The sequence below is a fragment of the Adiantum capillus-veneris genome, chromosome 11 (assembly GCF_014529385.1).
Source record: "Adiantum capillus-veneris isolate H3 chromosome 11, ASM1452938v2, whole genome shotgun sequence".
NCBI classification, from domain to species: domain Eukaryota; kingdom Viridiplantae; phylum Streptophyta; class Polypodiopsida; order Polypodiales; family Pteridaceae; genus Adiantum; species Adiantum capillus-veneris.
Window position 1 is genome coordinate 46195198 of NC_140941.1, and position 20972 is coordinate 46216169.

At 47.3% G+C, this 20972-nt stretch overlaps 1 protein-coding gene across 6 annotated transcripts in view; it reads right to left on the reverse strand.

Moving 5' to 3' along the window:
• HGO (homogentisate 1,2-dioxygenase) overlaps nucleotides 1–20394 on the reverse strand; it is a 57314-nt gene extending 36920 nt beyond the window's left edge. For 4 of the 6 annotated variants that reach the window (XR_015189600.1, XM_086523067.1, XM_086523068.1 and 1 more), the window contains exon 1: nucleotides 20000–20393. Coding sequence is in view for 5 of the 6 variants with exons in the window: in XM_086523067.1 (XP_086379193.1) it covers nucleotides 20000–20205 (206 nt within the window). In the remaining variant the exon portion in view is untranslated. Of the gene's footprint in view, nucleotides 1–19999 lie in introns of all 6 variants that reach the window. The other 2 variants (XM_086523069.1, XM_086523071.1) reach the window with 1 other exon arrangement.
• Between the last annotated feature and the right edge of the window lie 578 nt (nucleotides 20395–20972).

The following is a 20972-nucleotide window of genomic DNA, read 5'->3' on the forward strand; positions in this document are numbered from 1 at the left end:
AACGTGCTTCTTGGCTGAATTTTTCTTGCCTGATCCTGCCTTGACGCCAGTGTTAAATTCACAATCTTCTCCCTTGAGCAAACCATTGCCAGTGTTTGCTACCTCGATGAGCTGCGTCAAAGTAGTGACTTTTGTCTTCGTACAGTACTTTCTCAATCCTTTAGGTAGGCCACAACAGTATTTTTCAATCTGTTCTGTCAATGGCACAAACCTATAGGAAGTTACTGGAAGTAGAGCTTTCCAAAACTTCCGATTGTAATCATCCAGATTTCTGCAAGTGGCAGCATTAAGCTGGTGCCATTCTGTCATGACATCTGCTTCGAAATCATCAGATAACCATGCTGCTGCAAAAATCTGCTTGAAGTAAATCCATGTGGACGGAGCTTGCCCTTGAAGCAATAAAGTTGTCCACCATTGTCCCGCATTCCCTGTCAAGAAAGTGGCTGCTGAAACCGGCCTGTTCAATCCAAAAAGGGCGGTAGACTTTACTTTAAACCTTGATTTAGCTTTCACCCATTATTAGTCGTCTATTTTACCTGTACTTTCAAGACACAACAAAGGGGAGAGGGATACAGGCTGCTAGATTGCACCTGTATGAGTAGACGGACACCAGATTGGCCCCTAACTTAGGCGCCCCTTTCGGTATTTCTTTATTGTTCAAAAGAGGGAATAAACGCTGTGGTTCCCTACAAGCTGCCCCGCACAAACTCGGCTGAATTTCCACTGTTCCAGCCTGATTTCGGCAGCATAACTGTACTAGAACCCTTCACGGTCAGTATTCCCACGCATTGACCGACTTTCCCGACGCATACGGGCACTTTGCAAAACCTGGCGAGAATCTGCAGCACGCTGAATTCTCTGTTTTCAGCCCTGAAAATGCTCCAGATCACCTGTACAGCGGTCCCCTTGCGTCCCCGAACCTCCTGGGGGTATTAGGGTCCGTTTAGGGCCAAAACCCTAAACCTGCAAAAATACACAGCAGGCTGTAATTCACTGTTTCGGGCTCCGTTTCGCGTGCCGGTCGCATCCCTAGCAAGTCCTCGAGCTCCCGCACCTGTAGGGCTACTTGCCCTTTGAATCGGACGAGATTTCTGGCGTGAAACCTCTCCGAATTCACCTGTACCTGCGGGGGGATTAGCCGCTAGCTAATCCAGTACCTGTGCAAGAGGCTCTTGCCTCGGCAATCGCGCATGAACCCACACAACTGTACATTGGTCAAATGAAGAGCCCACTAGAGGGGCATAACATACTGCCAAAGGGGAGAGAGAGGGCAGTGCGTAGCGTGCAGGGCATCACTCCTGGCACCGCACTGTGCATAAGAGGGAAAGCAAGCACTCCATAGCTCTTAACCTGTGACAGAGACTTGCAAAATGAGCCTCCCAACTATAAATCACGTTTTTGCCTTCTCTATAAGTAGTAAACTGGCCTCAAAGTGCCAAGTGTCACTCATTTGTGCATTTTCCCGCTTTAGACCCTCGGGTCTAAAAATATCTCACCTGCAGCCTCTGTTGACTTGGCCACAGAGTAACAAAATGATCCCCATGTCAAACTGCACGTAATGACGCGAAGACATTTTCAGGTCCCAAAATAGCAGTTCCCTAAATTTTAGGAGATGCTGCCATTGTATCTTTCTAGGTCATCCGACCCTCTTTGTACACTGCGGCCACATCCAAAACTGAAATGTAGCCTCTGTAGCAAAGGATTCCACTTTGGCTAGTCAATGACCCCACTTGGCTAACCATAGTCCTTGTCCAACCTTAGTGCTCTCTTGCCCTCAGGCCTGGACTCCCTCTGGACAGTTCCACACTAGCTATGCAATGCAGGGCAGTTAGATTTCCCGAGGGGTGTTTCCAAAAAGTGAAAGTAAATAGATAATAAGAAAGAAATCAACAAAAAGGATAGATAGTAGTCACACGCTGGTGACATACCCCCCTCCTGAAATCTCAAACGTCCTCGTTTGCATCTATGTCGTACATGCTTACTGTCAACACTGATGTATTCAACACTTGTCGACACATATACGACACATACATGCTCATTGTCAACCCTGGTGTATTCAACACCTCGTCGACTCATGTATTGCCTGCGTGTGAACCCTGTCCCAATGACATAGTGGTAGCTTCGCACTCTGCCATTGCTTTGAGTCACTAACTTTCCAATGACAAAATGGTAGCTGCACATTTTGCCACTGTCTTATAGTACACGTTGGATCCCGTAACACTTTCGAGCATACCCAAACCGACAGTTTAAGAATGCAGTTACACATGTACTCTTTAATAGAAGCAATCACTGTATCCTTGACAGACTGACAAGAAATACTCACTTCTATAGCACTAACCAAACTTTTGGACATTCCATAAGAGCAATTGCCAAACTGACAATCTGTACAGCTCTAACATTCATGTAACAGGTATTTCATTTGAGCTCACTTTAAATACCATGTACATCATTTGTTTCAGAAGCCATTGTCACACTGACAATCCATGTAGCTTTGAAACTCAAGGGGTCAAGGTAGGTTGCAAATCGAAGGCTTCCAGGTAAAGTGATAACACAGTTGGTGACTCTGCAAGTTCACCTTCTTCCATCCACTTAGCATCCATTGGTGGATAGTTTCTGAACTTTACCAAGTAACGCCTAGCAACCTTGCCTTTCACTTTCCTTTCTTTGTGTGCCAAAATCTGTTCAGGGACCAAGATTTCGTCAAGTTCCTCGACTTCCGGCTGATCTTCAGCTGGTATATCTTCTGGCACATCACCCACATAGGGTCTGAGAAGACTCACATGAAACGCATTGTGAATCTTCCAACTGTCAGGCAATTTCAGCCTATATGCAACATCACTGATTATGTCGCACACTTGAAAAGGCCCATAGTAACGCATGCTGAGCTTTGGAAACAGTCTTTCCTTGCCCTTCATCTTCTTTAACCTTGCCTTTTCAAAGCGTAAAAGCACCCAATCACCAAGTGAATATACCACTTCACGACGGTGACGATCAGCTGCTTTCTTTTGCTTTGCCTGAGTCCTTTCTAAGGCCACTTTGACCTTCTTGTACATTTCATCCATGTCCTGAACATACTTATCTGCTTCAAATATCTTGTCCTTTGTATGCAGTATGGGAGGAACTTTCTTGCCACCTTCAACTATTTCAAAAGGTGCCTTGCCAGTTGATGAATGCACTGTATTATTGTATGCATACTCCACCAATGGCAAATACTGCTCCCACTTTCCTTTATGCTCTGACACATAGCACTTCAGCAGATCTAGGACAGTAGAATTTGCCTCTTCTGACTGCCCATCTGTTTGAGGATGAAATGACGAAGAGAATTTGAGCGTGGTACCCATATTCTCAAACAAGCCTTTCCAGAACAAACTAGTCATGCGTGGATCACGGTCGCTAATAATCGACTGTGGCATGCCATGATACTTGAAAATATTGCTCATAAACAAGCGTGCCATCTGATCTGGCTTTATCTTCTTCCTGACAGGAATAAAATGAGCCTGTTTGCTGAATCTGCAAATAATGGTCCAAATACCATCGTTTCCTGTCTGCGTTCTCGGAAGATCAAAGATAAAATCCATAGCAATACTTTCCCATGGTTTATCTGGAATAGGTAGGGGTTGCAATAACCCTGGTGCCTTTTGCCTGTCAAACTTGACCTTTTGGCATATTAGGCATTCTCGCACAAAGGCATCCACATCTCTTCTCAATGTAGGCCAATAGAAGAATGTCTCAACCGCTTTAACTGTAGCATCGATACCACGATGCCCTGCATACGGTGGGACATGACTCTCTTCCATAGCTTTGCGTCGCAATGGCTTTGTGACACACAATCTGCCATGCATCATCATGAACCCGTCTTTAAGAAGATAGTGTTCATGACGTTGTCCATCCATTAGTTGCTCGAAGACCCTTGCAAAATCTTCATCATTTGCATACTGTTCTCTCATATCATCAAGTTCATGATGATAAGGAATCGACACAGCTGAAATTTGTGGCTTTCTTGACAAGGCATCTGCCACAACGTTCTTCTTGCCTTCCACATGCACAATCTGAAAATGGAACATGGACAAGATATTTGCCCATCGCATATGCTTTTCAGATAACTTTGTCTGTGTCAAGAAGTATCGCAAGGTCTGATGGTCCGTTTGGACAACGAAATCTGCACCTAGCAGGTAGTGTTTCCAACTTAAGAGCGCATGAATCACAGCCAGTAATTCTTTCTCATAGACCTGCATGGTCATCTCTGGCCCTTGCAAAATTCTGCTCTCATAGGCTACTACCCTGCCATCTTGCATTAGCACAGCACCAATGCTACTACCGCAGGCATCACATTGGACCACAAATGACTTCCTAAGATCTGGCAACACAATGACTGGATCCGAAGTCATCTTTTCCTTTAAGAGATTAAAAGCTGAAATCTCTTTTTGTGTCCATCTAAAGGTGACTGCCTTCTTTTGAAGAGCATGTAAAGGTGAAGCAATCTCAGCGAAATTTCGGATAAACCTTCTGTAATAGGAGCATAGTCCCAAGAAGCTTCGGACATCATGCACCGTCTTCAAATTTGGCCATGACTTGATCGCTTCGACTTTTGCAGGATCCATTCTGACACCATCCTTTGAGACAATGTGTCCCAGAAAGTGAATCTCTTCCAGAAAAAACTCACTTTTCTTTGCATTGATGAGCAACCTATGACTGCGTAGCTCTTTGAACACAATGGCCAAGTGATGCCTATGCTCCTCTTCATTCTTTGAGTAGACTATCATGTCATCAAAGAATGTACCAACAAACTGCTGGTGTGGACGGAAAATTCTGTCCATCATCCTATTGAACGTAGCAGGAGCATTTGTGAGACCAAAGGGCATCACTAAAAATTCGTAAAGGCCAAACGTTGTTCTAAAAGCAGTCTTGTGCACATCCTCTGATCTAATGCGGATCTGATGGTACCCACTCTTTAGATCTATCCTGCTAAACATAGCTGCTCGTTCTAATTTGTCCATAATATCATCAATTCTAGGTATAGGGAACCTATTCTTGATGGTATTCTTGTTCAGTGCACGGTAGTCGATGCACATACGCCATGAGCCATCCTTTTTCTGCACCAACAACACTGGAGAACAGAATGGAGATGAACTGGGCTGAATCAGCCCCTTTTCTAACAACTCCTGTACTTGGCCCATTATCTCTTTCTGCTGAGCCGCACTAACCCTGTACGGAGGCTTATTTGGTGGGCTACTGCCTGGCACCAAATCTATCGCATGGTCCTCGGGTCTCTCTGGCGGTAATTGAGACGGTAATGAATCGGAAAAGCAGTCACTATACTGTTGTAAAAACATTGACCTTTCTTTATCTAGCACAGATAAATTTGATTCATCACAATCTGACACTTCACGTGCAAAAACCAAGTACGCAGAAAGATGCTTTTTCATTACAGAAGTAATAACAGAAGCTGATACAGTAGGAATAGACTCCCCTTTAAGCTTTACATCCAGAATATGTGTCTTTCCCCTGCTCTGTACAGTGATCTTTTTGTTGTAGGCATCCATGATTCCCTGTACACGAAACAACCAAGGAATACCTAACAACACATCACATCCGTCCAGTGGCATGATGTAAAATTCTTCAGCATCTACATAGGACTGGATATGTAGACGCAACTTTCCAATGATGGGTGTCACAGCCTCTGTATGGCCAGGACATGCCAAACCTGCCTCTGCTGTATACCCCATCTCTTCAGGTCTGATTCCCAACTTTGAAGCCAATTCTGGGGAAATGAAGTTGGCTTTGGCACCTGGATCAAAGAAGATAAGCACTGTTTGATCCCTAACCTTTCCCCATGCTCTGCAAAGCTCACTTGCATCTGAATTTGGCTTGTCGCCCACCATATCTGGCACTAGACCAGCCATGGGCTTCTTTCCCTTCCTGTCCTCCTTGTCTTCAGAATCAGCTGGCCTTTTCTTTGTAGGACAGTTGTAAGCAATGTGGCCAGGCTGCTCACATATAAAGCATTTGTTCTCTGTCCTCAGGACCTTCTTTTGCTCTTCTGACTTGCGAGGAAAACGTCTTTTCCATTTCTTTGCTGGTCCTTTTTCTGATTCAGCCGTAGCTTTGTCTTTCCCTGCGTTGGCCGACTCCTGAGTCCCTTTAGGAGCCTCATTGGGAACGTGCTTCTTGGCTGAATTTTTCTTGCCTGATCCTGCCTTGACGCCAGTGTTAAATTCACAATCTTCTCCCTTGAGCAAACCATTGCCAGTGTTTGCTACCTCGATGAGCTGCGTCAAAGTAGTGACTTTGGTCTTTGTGCAGTATTTTCTCAATCCTTTGGGTAGGCCACAACAGTATTTTTCTATCTGTTCTGTCAATGGCACAAACCTATAGGAAGTTACTGGAAGTAGAGCTTTCCAAAACTTCCGATTGTAATCATCCAGATTTCTGCAAGTGGCAGCATTTAGCTGGTGCCATTCTGTCATGACATCTGCTTCGAAATCATCAGATAACCATGCTGCTGCAAAAATCTGCTTGAAGTAAATCCATGTGGACGGAGCTTGCCCTTGAAGCAATAAAGTTGTCCACCATTGTCCCGCATTCCCTGTCAAGAAAGTGGCTGCCTTGCGGACCTTTGAAGCCTCTGTAAAGTTTCCCCCTGCATAGGCCTTGTCAAACTGCTGGAGGAATGAAAGAGCCTTCTTCCTGTCATCAAACCCTGTAAAGGTCGTGAATGACACACCTTTGCCACCTTCTTTGTACGGAGTTGGCCTCTCCAGCGGCGTTAAATTGTCATATGGAAGTGACTGAAACATGGGAACACTATTAGGGTTCATCTGTGTTCCTTGGCCGCTATTAACTTGACCTGGAAATGCCATATTTGGCTGCTGATTTGTAATTCCAGCCATACCAAAATTTGCTTGTGGCATCCCAAATTGTCCCTGAGTGCTTTGAAACCCTGGTTGCATACCCATGACACTGTACATGGGGTTAGGCATCATCGTTTGAGCACCCGCAAACACTGTTCCTGGCGTATAAAACTGATTTCCAGGTGCATGACCAGCCATGCTCTGAAATACCGATCCACCTCCAAAATAGCCAGGGTGTACTGAAGGTGGTGGGAAGACCTGTTGCATAGCCTGTAAGTTGCTTCCCTGCCCATTAGAACCAGCTATAGGCTGCTGAAAGGTGGCGGGCTGAATTGGTACAGCTTGAAAAACTGGCATCTCAGCCACCTGTTCTTGCACCTTAGGCATACGTTGTGGAGACTGCATGTTCTCCGTCAAGTGTACAGGTGTTTCCATTGACTGTGCGGTATGAATCACCTGTGCTCGAGCCTTAACAGGCTTTTGAATATGATCCAGTGACCCAACTTGCTGAGACGGAACAGGAGGTTGCAGAAAGGCTAAAAACCTTGGGTTCTGCATTACTTGTGTGAACATAGCCACAGCAGTAGCCAACTGGGTCTTGAATATATCATCATCAGTCTGTGGTGGTCTTGAGGACTCACCCACTTCATGTGTCTGTTGACCCTGTGAAGAGGAAACCTCTTCAGTCACATCATCTGGTCTGTCAGCCATAATTACAATTCCCTGTGTCTGGTCTATGATCCCCTGTGTCTTCAAGCCGAAAACTGACCAAGGCTCACTTCTATGGGAAAAAGTGATTTAATCCCGTCGATGGAACCATGTAACCGGCCTGTTCAATCCAAAAAGGGCGGTAGACTTTACTTTAAACCTTGATTTAGCTTTCACCCATTATTAGTCGTCTATTTTACCTGTACTTTCAAGACACAACAAAGGGGAGAGGGATACAGGCTGCTAGATTGCACCTGTATGAGTAGACGGACACCAGATTGGCCCCTAACTTAGGCGCCCCTTTCGGTATTTCTTTATTGTTCAAAAGAGGGAATAAACGCTGTGGTTCCCTACAAGCTGCCCCGCACAAACTCGGCTGAATTTCCACTGTTCCAGCCTGATTTCGGCAGCATAACTGTACTAGAACCCTTCACGGTCAGTATTCCCACGCATTGACCGACTTTCCCGACGCATACGGGCACTTTGCAAAACCTGGCGAGAATCTGCAGCACGCTGAATTCTCTGTTTTCAGCCCTGAAAATGCTCCAGATCACCTGTACAGCGGTCCCCTTGCGTCCCCGAACCTCCTGGGGGTATTAGGGTCCGTTTAGGGCCAAAACCCTAAACCTGCAAAAATACACAGCAGGCTGTAATTCACTGTTTCGGGCTCCGTTTCGCGTGCCGGTCGCATCCCTAGCAAGTCCTCGAGCTCCCGCACCTGTAGGGCTACTTGCCCTTTGAATCGGACGAGATTTCTGGCGTGAAACCTCTCCGAATTCACCTGTACCTGCGGGGGGATTAGCCGCTAGCTAATCCAGTACCTGTGCAAGAGGCTCTTGCCTCGGCAATCGCGCATGAACCCACACAACTGTACATTGGTCAAATGAAGAGCCCACTAGAGGGGCATAACATACTGCCAAAGGGGAGAGAGAGGGCAGTGCGTAGCGTGCAGGGCATCACTCCTGGCACCGCACTGTGCATAAGAGGGAAAGCAAGCACTCCATAGCTCTTAACCTGTGACAGAGACTTGCAAAATGAGCCTCCCAACTATAAATCACGTTTTTGCCTTCTCTATAAGTAGTAAACTGGCCTCAAAGTGCCAAGTGTCACTCATTTGTGCATTTTCCCGCTTTAGACCCTCGGGTCTAAAAATATCTCACCTGCAGCCTCTGTTGACTTGGCCACAGAGTAACAAAATGATCCCCATGTCAAACTGCACGTAATGACGCGAAGACATTTTCAGGTCCCAAAATAGCAGTTCCCTAAATTTTAGGAGATGCTGCCATTGTATCTTTCTAGGTCATCCGACCCTCTTTGTACACTGCGGCCACATCCAAAACTGAAATGTAGCCTCTGTAGCAAAGGATTCCACTTTGGCTAGTCAATGACCCCACTTGGCTAACCATAGTCCTTGTCCAACCTTAGTGCTCTCTTGCCCTCAGGCCTGGACTCCCTCTGGACAGTTCCACACTAGCTATGCAATGCAGGGCAGTTAGATTTCCCGAGGGGTGTTTCCAAAAAGTGAAAGTAAATAGATAATAAGAAAGAAATCAACAAAAAGGATAGATAGTAGTCACACGCTGGTGACAGCTGCCTTGCGGACCTTTGAAGCCTCTGTAAAGTTTCCCCCTGCATAGGCCTTGTCAAACTGCTGGAGGAATGAAAGAGCCTTCTTCCTGTCATCAAACTCTGTAAAGGTCGTGAATGACACTCCTTTGCCACCTTCTTTGTACGGAGTTGGCCTCTCCAGCGGCGTTAAATTGTCATATGGAAGTGACTGAAACATGGGAACACTAATAGGGTTCATCTGTGTTCCTTGGCCGCTATTAACTTGACCTGGAAATGCCTTATTTGGCTGCTGATTTGTAATTCCAGCCATACCAAAATTTGCTTGTGGCATCCCAAATTGTCCCTGAGTGCTTTGAAACCCTGGTTGCATACCCATGACACTATACATGGGGTTAGGCATCATCGTTTGAGCACCCCCAAACACTGTTCCTGGCGTATAAAACTGATTTCCAGGTGCATGACCAGCCATGCTTTGGAATACGGATCCACCTCCAAAATAGCCAGGGTGTACTGAAGGTGGTGGGAAGACCTGTTGCATAGCCTGTAAGTTGCTTCCCTGCCCATTAGAACCAGCTATAGGCTGCTGAAAGGTGGCGGGCTGAATTGGTACAGCTTGAAAAACTGGCATCTCAGCCACCTGTTCTTGCACCTTAGGCATACGTTGTGGAGACTGCATGTTCTCCGTCAAGTGTACAGGTGTTTCCATTGACTGTGCGGTATGAATCACCTGTGTTCGAGTCTTAACAGGCTTTTGAATATGATCCAGTGACCCAACTTGCTGAGACAGAACAGGAGGTTGCAGAAAGGCTAAAAACCTCGGATTCTGCATTACTTGTGTGAACATAGCCACAGCAGTAACCAACTGGGTCCTGAATATATCATCATCAGTCTGTGGTGGTCTTGAGGACTCACCCACTTCATGTGTCTGTTGACCCTGTGAAGAGGAAACCTCTTCAGTCACATCATCTGGTCTGTCAGCCATAATTACAATTCCCTGTGTCTGGTCTATGATCCCCTGTGTCTTCAAGCCCAAAACTGACCAAGGCTCACTTCTATGGAAAAAAGTGATTTAATCCCGTCGATGGAACCATGAAACCGGCCTGTATGATCCAAAAAGGGCGGTAGACTTTACTTTAAACCTTGATTTAGCTTTCACCCATTATTAGTCGTCTATTTTACTTGTATTTTCAAGACACAACAAAGGGGAGAGGGATACAGGCTGCTAGATTGCACCTGTATGAGTAGACAGACACCAGATTGGCCCCTAACTTAGGCGCCCCTTTCGGTATTTCTTTATTGTTCAAAAGAGGGAATAAACGCTGTGGTTCCTACAAGCTGCCCCGCACAAACTCGGCTGAATTTCCACTGTTCCAGCCCGATTTCGGCAGCATAACTGTACTAGAACCCTTCACGGTCAGTATTCCCACGCATTGACTGACTTTCCCGACGCATACGGGCACTTTGCAAAACCTGGCGAGAATCTGCAGCACGCTGAATTCTCTGTTTTCAGCCCTGAAAATACGCCAGATCGCCTGTACAGCGGTCCCCTTGCGTCCCCGAACCTCCTGGGGGTATTAGGGTCCGTTTAGGGCCAAAACCCTAAACCTGCAAAAATACAAAGCAGGCTGTAATTCACTGTTTCGGGCTCCGTTCCGCGTGCCGGTCGCATCCCTAGCAAGTCCTCGAGCTCCCGCACCTGTAGGGCTACTTGCCCTTTGAATCGGACGAGATTTCTGGCGTGAAACCTCTCCGAATTCACCTGTACCTACGGGGGGATTAGCCGCTAGCTAATCCAGTACCTGTGCAAGAGGCTCTTGCCTCGGCAATCGCGCATGAACCCACACAACTGTACATTGGTCAAATGAAGAGCCCACTAGAGGGGCATAACATACTGCCAAAGGGGAGAGAGAGGGCAGTGCGTAGCGTGCAGGGCATCACTCCTGGCACCGCACTGTGCATAAGAGGGAAAGCAAGCACTCCATAGCTCTTAACCTGTGACAAAATCTGAAAATGAGGCTCTCTCCTCTTCAAATTCAGCGCCACTTCTTGTTGCATAAGGCAAGTGCACCAGAAGGTGCCACTTGGCACTTTTACAAGCATTTTCCCGTTTCGGGGTTGCCGCCTAAAAATATCCCAACCGGTGGCCCAGTTGACTTCACGGCAGAGTAAGAAAATGTTCCCTTTGTCATTCCGGAGGTAATGACGCCAACACATTTTCAGGTCCCAAAATAGCAGTTCCCTAAATTTTAGGAGATGCTGCCATTGTATCTTTCTAGGTCATCCGACCCTCTTTGTACACTGCGGCCACATCCAGAACTGAAATGTAGCCTCTGTAGCAAAGGATTCCACTTTGGCTAGTCAATGACCCCACTTGGCTAACCATAGTCCTTGTCCAACCTTAGTGCTCTCTTGCCCTCAGGCCTGGACTCCCTCTGGACAGTTCCACACTAGCTATGCAATGCAGGGCAGTTAGATTTCCCGAGGGGTGTTTCCAAAAAGTGAAAGTAAATAGATAATAAGAAAGAAATCAACAAAAAGGATAGATAGTAGTCACACACTGGTGACATGAAGCCTCTCAAATCAGCGTTTTTGAACCAGCATATCCAGAGTTTTTGAACCAGCATATCCAGCGTTTTGAACCAGCATAGGCAGCGTTTTTGAACCAGCAAGGGCAGCGTTTTGCAGCAGCAGAACTCGGTGTTTTTGTAGCAGCAAATTCAGCGTTTTTTAGCAGTACAGCAGATAGAGGATCAGCTAGAAGATAGCATTTTCAGCCGTCATCATCGCTGCTCTCGTCGCTACCGTCGTCTCTAACCTAGACACACATTACATCATAGTCTCATGACTTGCATCAATATCTTGTACCAGATTTGTGCAATCAATAGCGTAGACCTCTCTCGCCATCGAGAGAGGGGCCCGTGGAGGAGGGTTTGACAACTTGTCTGGTGTCGTATTCTTCTCTCTCCATCTCTCAGTCTCAACATCTTCATTCATAGTGTTTATCCACTTTATTTGTGATCACTTGCACTATCTCATTAAAGGAACAGAAGGCTCTCCCTTCCATAAGTAAAAAGGAACCTTGAGCACACTTCGAAGCACTCATCTTGAGCAAAGTTCAACATTCACTTCCGCTACAGCTTACATCTTCCAAGAAGAATTCACTTTTCTTAGGATTGACAAGTAACCTGTGTGACTGCGTAGCTCTTCGAACACAATGGTCAAGTGACGCCTATGCTCCTCTTCATTCTTCGAGTAGACTATCATGTCGTCAGAGAATGTGCCAACAAACTTCTGATGCGAGCAAGAAACCCGGTCCATCATTCTATTGAACGTGGCAGGACCATTTGTAAGACCAAATGGCATCACTAAGAACTCATAAAGACCAAATGTCGTTCTAAAAATGCACACAGCATGACATTTAGAACCTATCATGAGCATTTTACAGTGCATAGAACCCTTTTTGCCAAAATACACATTTTTCAATTATTATTTAATAAGCGACTTTTGTTGGAAAAGTGAGTAGGGCAAAAAACCTGATGCATTGCTTGGAAACTGGTTCCTTGTCCTTGTAACGCAACATGCGGGCTTGGAAAGGTGGCGGGCTGAATTGACAAAGCTTGTAGAATAGGCGTCCTAACCACCTGTTCATGGACGTAAGGAACTTGTTTTGGAGCCCTTGACTTCGCAACATGCGAGTGATCCCTCTCCTGCTAAGACGCATTTCCCTATCTCTCACACGGACAGAGATCATTAGACTCATACGTTAGGATTTGATTCAGGTAGATAGCAGGAGCACATGGATACAACCGATACAGGAGTTGGGCACGACGATGACTTTCTATAGGGAGCATCTTCTCCAGCTAACAAAGGATGGATATGTGATCAGACTGGCCTATATGGACACTCATTTATCCTATGGAATACGATGTGCTATTGGTCAGATGCGCACATCATCGCATCAGCTAGAGATTGAGACTAGCAGATTTTGGAGAGTATCAGTAGAGGCCAGAATATGCCAGTTGTGTCTCATAGAGCCAGAGACAGAGTTACATCACATTTATCATTGTCCGGTATACTATGAGATACGCGGCCGCTTTCATTGTCTATTTAGAGAGGGCTTTCGACCATTGGCTAGAGTCATGGATCAGAGATGCCTCGAGTTGTTTTTGCTAGAGCTGTGTAGACACAGGGAGAGTCTCCTGAGGAGATCAGGCAGTGGGAGTGCATGACGTGGCAACCCTGCAGATGACGTGGACAACAGTACGAATTTCCGTGAATCGCACTGGCATGCTGACGTGGCAAGTGTACAAACTTCCGTGTTTTGCGCTGACATGCCACATGGCAGGCTGTACGGGTTTCGCCTATAATGTGCAACAGACATGAATGATGGTGTATGGCTCAGGATGAGTGAACAGTAAGTGCTCAAGGTTCCTTCTACTGACGGGAAGGGAGAGCCTTCCTTGACTTTATGAGAGAATGTGCAATGACCAAACACGAGAGTGGAATGCAAACTGTGAGTGAGAGTGCAAGAGAGTGCTAGAGAGAGAGAGAGAGAGAAGAGACGACACCAGATGGGGTCCCAAACCCCCCTCCAAGGGCCCCCCTCTCTATTGCTAGAGAGGTATTTGCTGTAGATTGCACGCACAAAGTTTGGTACAATGCTTCTAAATGTTGTGGTACCTGACGACGACGCTGATGTCGACTACGACGCCGACAACGACGATGTAGACAACAACAATGATGTCGACGACGACGATGGTGACGTTTTCTTTAAATATGTGCAGAGGGCTCATTCTCTGGCAAGCTTCAGTACGACAGGTGCTTCAGAGGCTGGAGTACCGGCATTGTACTGAGTTCAAGTAATATAAAGAAATACCGAAAGGGGCACCAAGGTTTGGGGCCAATGCTCTCTGGGCGGAACTTCGCCACTCCCCGTGTCGTCTATCTCTTTCCGTTTAGTTGTTATTTGAAGTGCTAAAAGTCTACTGAGTCTGTTCTTTTCCGTTGGCACGTGGTGCATGTCTTGTGACACTGCACAACCCAGCAAGGAAAATATAAGGGAGTATCCCATGGGCGCCTAGCTCAAGTGGACGGCCGGCCCCAAACTCGAGCGGCCAGACAAGGTAAGGCGAACGGCCAAGAAGTGGGTGGCCGGACAATGCAGCCTATATGCATATGCTATGGGTGGCCAGCTCGAAGGCATACTAGCCGTACATGCATGCCCTAGACCTGTGAAGCATCAGAGTGGTGTAAATCTAACACCCCCTCTCAGCACCTGATGCTGAACAAACCATGTGAAGTCGAAGATGTGAGGCAAATGATGAAGATGTCTGCTGCAATGTCCACTCAAGGATACTCCATGAGTGTAGCAGCAGTCTAGGGTGTCCCAACCTCCGAGAGATCTCCATGGTATAGTGCCATCACGAGCAGTGTAGAAAACTGTTGTACTCCGCCGATACAGGGTGAAGATACTCCGGTGAAGGTCCCGAACTGAGTGTGAAAACAACTCCTTGTCGTAAAAGAAGTGCCAATAGACCTACAAGTGTTCTCTCCAATAGTGTCTGTAGTCAAACCGTCTAGAGAAAATGGGGAAGCCCAGGAACCGTCATGAAAATGACTGGAAGCCTGTCAATGCATGAGCTTGCAACCTAGTGTGGCCAAGTGGCCAAGCTGTGAAACTCCAGGAAGGCCAGATGTAGCAATTTGCGCCGTAAACTCCTCCGAAACAAGGAAAAGACTAAGCAGTCTGCACTATAGAAGCTACCGTAAGCTGCGGCAGTCACCGAGAGACCGCACGGACCACCATCGATGGTGTCCTGTCAGTAGGTAGGGTAATCCAAGATGAGGGGAAAGCCAGACTCAACAGTCTGCACTATGAAGGGCCTCTGAGAAGAGGTGTGGTCAAACCAAGCTGTCTGCACCTTAATCATCGTGTATGAAGAAGGGAAGCCAAACTGAGCAGTCTGCATTGTGAATAATCTTTGAGAAGGGGAAAGGCCATTGTAACAGACTTGGACACTCCAAGTCAAGAATCAACCGCGACAGCACCAAATAACCACTTCAAAACAATTCACAGATCACAACAGATTTGCACTGGCCCGGTTGATTCTTGACTTGGAGTGTCCAAGTCTGTTTCAGCCATACCAATCTCTCTACACTGTCTTACCTGTATCTCCTGCCTCCAATCCTCCGGTGTCAACCAAAACAAAATCCGCGCCAACAACGCCACCAAACCGCATCTCGGTGTGGCTCTCAATATGAATGAGCTGGAAGTGGCCTACTGCCAGTTCAGGGAATAAATCTGCTGTAAGGTTACCGAGGGTGAGTGTAAGCAACTCTGAAGGTAGCAATCCAAATGATCAGGAGTATAGAAGAGCAACTACATTACCATCCAATCCAAGCTCCAGGTGACTCCGGATGTAGTCACATGATGCTTGATCTCCCGCATCTCTCCAAGAGAGTCCAAAGTACTGAAGTCCCACTCCAGTCTATAGATCCAAGCAATGAACCTGTCCAAGAAGAGATCCAAGATCCTCTCCCTGAGTCCATGTAGATGCTCCTGTGTTGATCTGACGTGTCGAGATCAAGTGATAAGTGTCTATCCACCCAAGATGGTGGTGTCTTCTCTGGGAATGTTGGAGTCCCATATGCCATGAGCATGGCCATATCTCGTGTGAACTCCTCTGATGAGTGCATAGGTGTGTCCATAGCAAACCACAAGTCACCACCCCCGCTGGAGTCTCGCAACCGCTGAATGATGGCTGGAATGAACAAATCTCCCAAGGATAGTACGCCTGTAGATGATCAAGCCGATGTAAAAGCTACCGTGTACTGCAACAATCACAGAGAAACCGCATGGACCACCATCGAATGGTGTCCTGGCAGGAGGTAACTTCATTCTCTGTGAAAAACACAAGCCAAGAGGATGCTATCCACCCAAAAACGCAACTGCGAGGTGATGGAAACGCCGCTGTCCAGCGATTTTCAGCGTGCTCGTACGCTCCCGGCAGGGTCCAGAGTGGTGCAAGGGGTCTAGGGAGGGTGGGGAATCGATGTAGCAACCCTGGGTGGTCTGAAAACAGAGAAAACAGCAAGGAAGTATGGCTGTAAACAGTGGTATATGGAGAGGATTAGGGGCCGGTAAGGCACCGGATGACAAACGGGTGATGCGAAGGCAAGACCAATAGAACGGGAAGCCCAGCACTCCCTCCATGCTGCTGAAAACGCAGGTATGTGCTCCAAAAAAACACCAGCACCCCAAAACGCTGGGAACGCCTGAAAACTCAGATGGAGCAGAGGAGGGTTTTCGCGACGAAAGTGCCTGAAAAGGCTGGCGCTAGCTGCCAGGAGGTTGATCGCCATGTGAAGCTGCAGAAACGCAGGTGGAGAGGAAAATCTCCACGATGAAAACTCAGCATGTCCCATCGCTTGCCTGGCTCATGCAAATGTTGGCTGATCTTCTTCTTGGGAGGGAGAACCTGATATAGAAGGTGATGCGCCCGGGCCCCGGTCCCAGACCATGAAGAACTGAAGCACTGATACCATGTGAGAGTGCACGTGTGCGGAAGCGTGAGAGAGGAGAGGAGAGAGAGACATTAGACAACAAACGCTGGTGTAGGGGCAGAGGGGGCAATCAACCCCCCTGACTACTTGAGTAAGAGACCAGTACAATGCCAATCGTCTGTTTGTGGGTACCCCCCCCCCCAGGCCTCACATATATAGATGCCCAAGAGGAGGTCGAGCGGTGCAAAGGAATGCTCCACGACCCAGCAAGGAAAATATAAGGGAGTATCCAATGGGCGCCTAGCTCAAGTGGGCATCCGGACAAGGTAAGGCGGCCGGCCGAGGAATTGGGCCACCGGACAATGCAGCCTATGCATATGCTGGGTGGCCAGCCCGGAGGCATACTAGCCGTACATGCATGCCCTAGACCTGTGAAGCAGCAGAGTGGTGTAAATCTAAAAGTTTAAGGCCCCATGGTTAGCACACAAAGAGGCCATTTGGTTGGTAGCAGGCCTCATGTTTCTTGGGGTCCCATGGCGGAGAGTCCAGCCCGCACTCTTGGTGGCTATAGTTTCAAGCCTTCCTGAGGAAATTCAGAGCATCCAGCTACGAGGCATGAGGGGGGTGCAAAGCATGTGTCAGGATATTACAAAGGCTATACCAGCTGAGTAGCATACCCCTCTTGAGATAGCAACTCCTAGATAGATGGGGCCCTTCACGCAACTGGAGGTCCTCATTGCAGTTAAGTCAGTGCCCCACATGTTCTTCGAGATTCAGGGAGAGGGTCGGCTTCACAGAGTCTTAGTAGAGACCCCACAGGTTGCAGAGTGCTGTTTTCACAGGATTCGAGTTGTGGGTATCTGTGAGAGGACTTGTGCCATCGATCCTGACCCAACAGATCTTGAGTCTGGACACTTGCAACTTTGGGCTTGGGAGAGCTGCCCTCTGATACGAATGCAGTGGGACCCGGGAGAGTGGTTCTGGCGAGATCCTTTCTCTTCAGCCGATCACCCAAGGACTCCTTTTTTCCAACACACAGGTCGCTTGGGGTGTCACATGACACATCCCAACCCTATGTGTCCGTGGACAAGCTACACCATAAGAGGGTTTCCGTCAAGTCCAATCAAGTTAGATTAGAAGTGATCTGGCACTTTTGTGAGTCTATTCGTAGACCGTGCATGCCCAGTCACTCAGATAGATGCATATCCTCTGGTTGCACACTGCATAAGCATAAGCATTTCCATCAGATTCCATCAGAGTCAGTTTGGGGATTTTTCAAGTGACTTTATCCCATTTTTCCCTATTTTTGACATTTTTCACTTATTTATTAAGTGACTTTTGTTGGGTACTCAGTAGGGCAAATTGGGTAAGTTAATATATAAGCAAACCCAAGTTAGCACAAATTGGCAGATGAGCAAAGGCACAGCAGGCTTCCCCAAGCAACAGGTGTCCCTCCCTCTCTCAGCAAGACCCTCCCCAAACCCTTGGCGAGGCCACTCCACCCCGAGCCAGCGTTTTCACCATCGCTTGCTTCTCCCTTCCTTGGCGTTTCCCAGAACCAGCCCATTGCCATCCAAGTCCCCACTTGCCCTGGCGTTTTCACCATCCTCTGGCAGCAGCTCCAACATTCTACTAACGCTAGCTACCCATTGCAGATTCTCAGCGATTTCAGCATCGAAATGCAGCAAAGATTCAGCCCTTCAGCCTGTAGAAAAACCAGCGTTTTATCCTCAGTTTCAGCCATTGAAAAACGCAGCAGAGTATCAGCGTTTTCAGCCGGCAGCAGTCCATTAAAAAACGCAGCCTTACCCTAGATCCCAGTGTTTTCTTTCAGCCTAAAACCATCGACAAAAACAGGTATTTTCAGCCACAAGAATCAGCCCCAAGATCGCCCGATTTTCAGCCATCAAGCCCCTTGTGGACAGCAGATAGAAGAGGACCCAAATCAGCCCCAAATTCATCGTCGTCGTCATCGACATAGACCCCATTTGCATCAGTCCATGCATCATCATTGTACACCTTTGTGCAATCAAAGTTAGACCACTCTCGCCGACGAGAGTGGGGCCTTCGGAGGAGGGTTTTACAACCTCTCGGTGTCGTATCTCTTCTCTCTCCTTCTCTCAGTCTCATTCACTTGCACGCACAATCCACTCACTTTGTTCGTGATCATAGCACTCTCCATAAAGACGGAAGGCTCTCTCCTTCCCTAAGAACTAAAAGGAACCTTGAGCAATAAAGATCACTAATCTTGAGAAAATACAACATTCATTCTGCTGCACCTTACATGGGGCGACACATATTGGAAGCACGGAGCGAGGCTCGCCCAACTGCAACACTTCACTGGTAGAAGAAGGGTCTCACAGCCGAGTTCTTGTCAGGTTTCTGGGAGTGGTTGTGGGACAACAGGCAGACGAGGAGAGTTACTATGTTTTAGTGGCTAGTAGCGCACATGACTACAGGAGTTGGGAGTTGGTTGGTACACAGTAGCTTCTCTGCAGCATGTGCAGCCTGCAGCCATTCTTTGGAGAGTCAGTGTCACTGTTTGTGGGACTTCCCCATGGCACAACAAGTTTGGCTTCCGGTTCTTCGGCTAATGCCAGCCCTTTCCACATCGCGACAGTACACTTAGGGTGCTACATCCTAGTCCACTCTCATAGGCTCTGCGCTCCATTTTGAGTTGGCTTCCACTAGCAGGATGATAGTGATCTAGGAGGGCCGACCTACACTTCAGCTTGCCACAGAGCTCATCCCCCAGGAGTCGTACAGTGATAGAGAGTGGTGTTGGGAGCTCGTCTGCGCCCTGACACTCTGGTTCATCTGGCTGGCCCGCTGCTTTCGCATCTTCAAGGCGCCCTGTTCCACCGGTAGAGACTGTTCGTGACATTTGGCTGGAGCTGGTGATTCATACACTCAGGGGTAAATTTGAGAGACTTCAGGGCAGCTCCGACCGCATGCGGGAGCACCGAGAGGCTTTCTTGCGACTTTGGCGCCTTCTTAATCCCATCATGCAATGGAAGCTGTTTTACACTCTCTTTGTTCCCTTGATCTGATAACCTTCTCTATGCCAGGCATCAAAATTGCCAATTGTGTAGGAAACAAGGATAAAATCCAATGCTTGGAAAGGAGGAGGAAGGGTTTTTTTTTGTTTGTAAGTGCGAGTGTGTGTGTGGTTCAGGGTTAAGTCCTATGCAGCTATTCTTATCATCGATGGATGATCACATTCACGCACAGGTGGCTCAATTCAGCAATCAAAAGACCAAGACCTTATCACTAAACAACTGACAGGAAATCTGAATTTCAAAATTCGCACATAAAAGAGAAGAAAAAACCAACAAGCAATCTGCTGAAAGTAAAAAGCAGATGTGTACCTTCGAAAATTAGCATTTCGAGGAGCAGTAAATGCTGTGCCAGAGATTTGTTCTGCGTAGAGCCCATAAGGGCAAACAAGAGGGTTGTTTTGGCCGACTGGTAGGGCCCCAGGCAACGCTTCAGTGGAGAAGTGGTTGCTAAAGCCGCTCTGGTAGAGCAAATCCTGGAACTCTTCATCGTCTTCCCGAGAGGTGAAGCTTGCCATAGCCAAATTCACACTTCTCTGCTAGTCTGTACTTGGAAAGCTCCGTAAGAGCACGCGGTAGAAAGGACTCGTCAAGGTAGCTCTCAGATTCGAATTTACTAATAAGGAGAACTCAACGCCCGACCAGGAGAGTCCTCCACGGCGGTCGTACTGACTCATCAACCATAGCTTTCCACCCTGAAATCCCAAGACATTTTAGACCCCGCTCCCACGTTTGCAGGCAAAACACATATGTATATATATTGCCTCTCAGATTCTTAAACCAACTAGTGTCCAACCTGTGTGTTGCTGCGGCCAAGAAAAGCATGGCCATTGGATCACACACACACACATTTGTAGGTGTGGATAAATGTCTGTATGTACACATGTGGAGAGAGTGGATCACTCCAAAAAGATGACAATTCTCTCTCTCTCTCTCTCTCTCTCTCTCTCTCTCTCTCTCCCTCCCCCCCCCCCCCAAAACTCTCTCTCTCTCTCTCTCTCTCTCTCTCTGTCTCACACACACACACACACAAGCACATAGAGTTTTGAGGTGGAGACTTGTCTAGTAGATCTTCGAGATCTCTCTCAATGAATAAAAAGAGGAAACTATAATAACCATTGACTGTGGTGGATTGGTTAGGAAAATTCCCTCTTAAAAACCAACTCTTAAATTAAAGACTTGTCAGGTTAGAAATTTGAGATCTGTTAGTGTGCTCCTATGATATTAAAAATTCTCTCTCTTTCTCTCTCTCTCTCTCTCTCTCTCTCACACACACACACACACA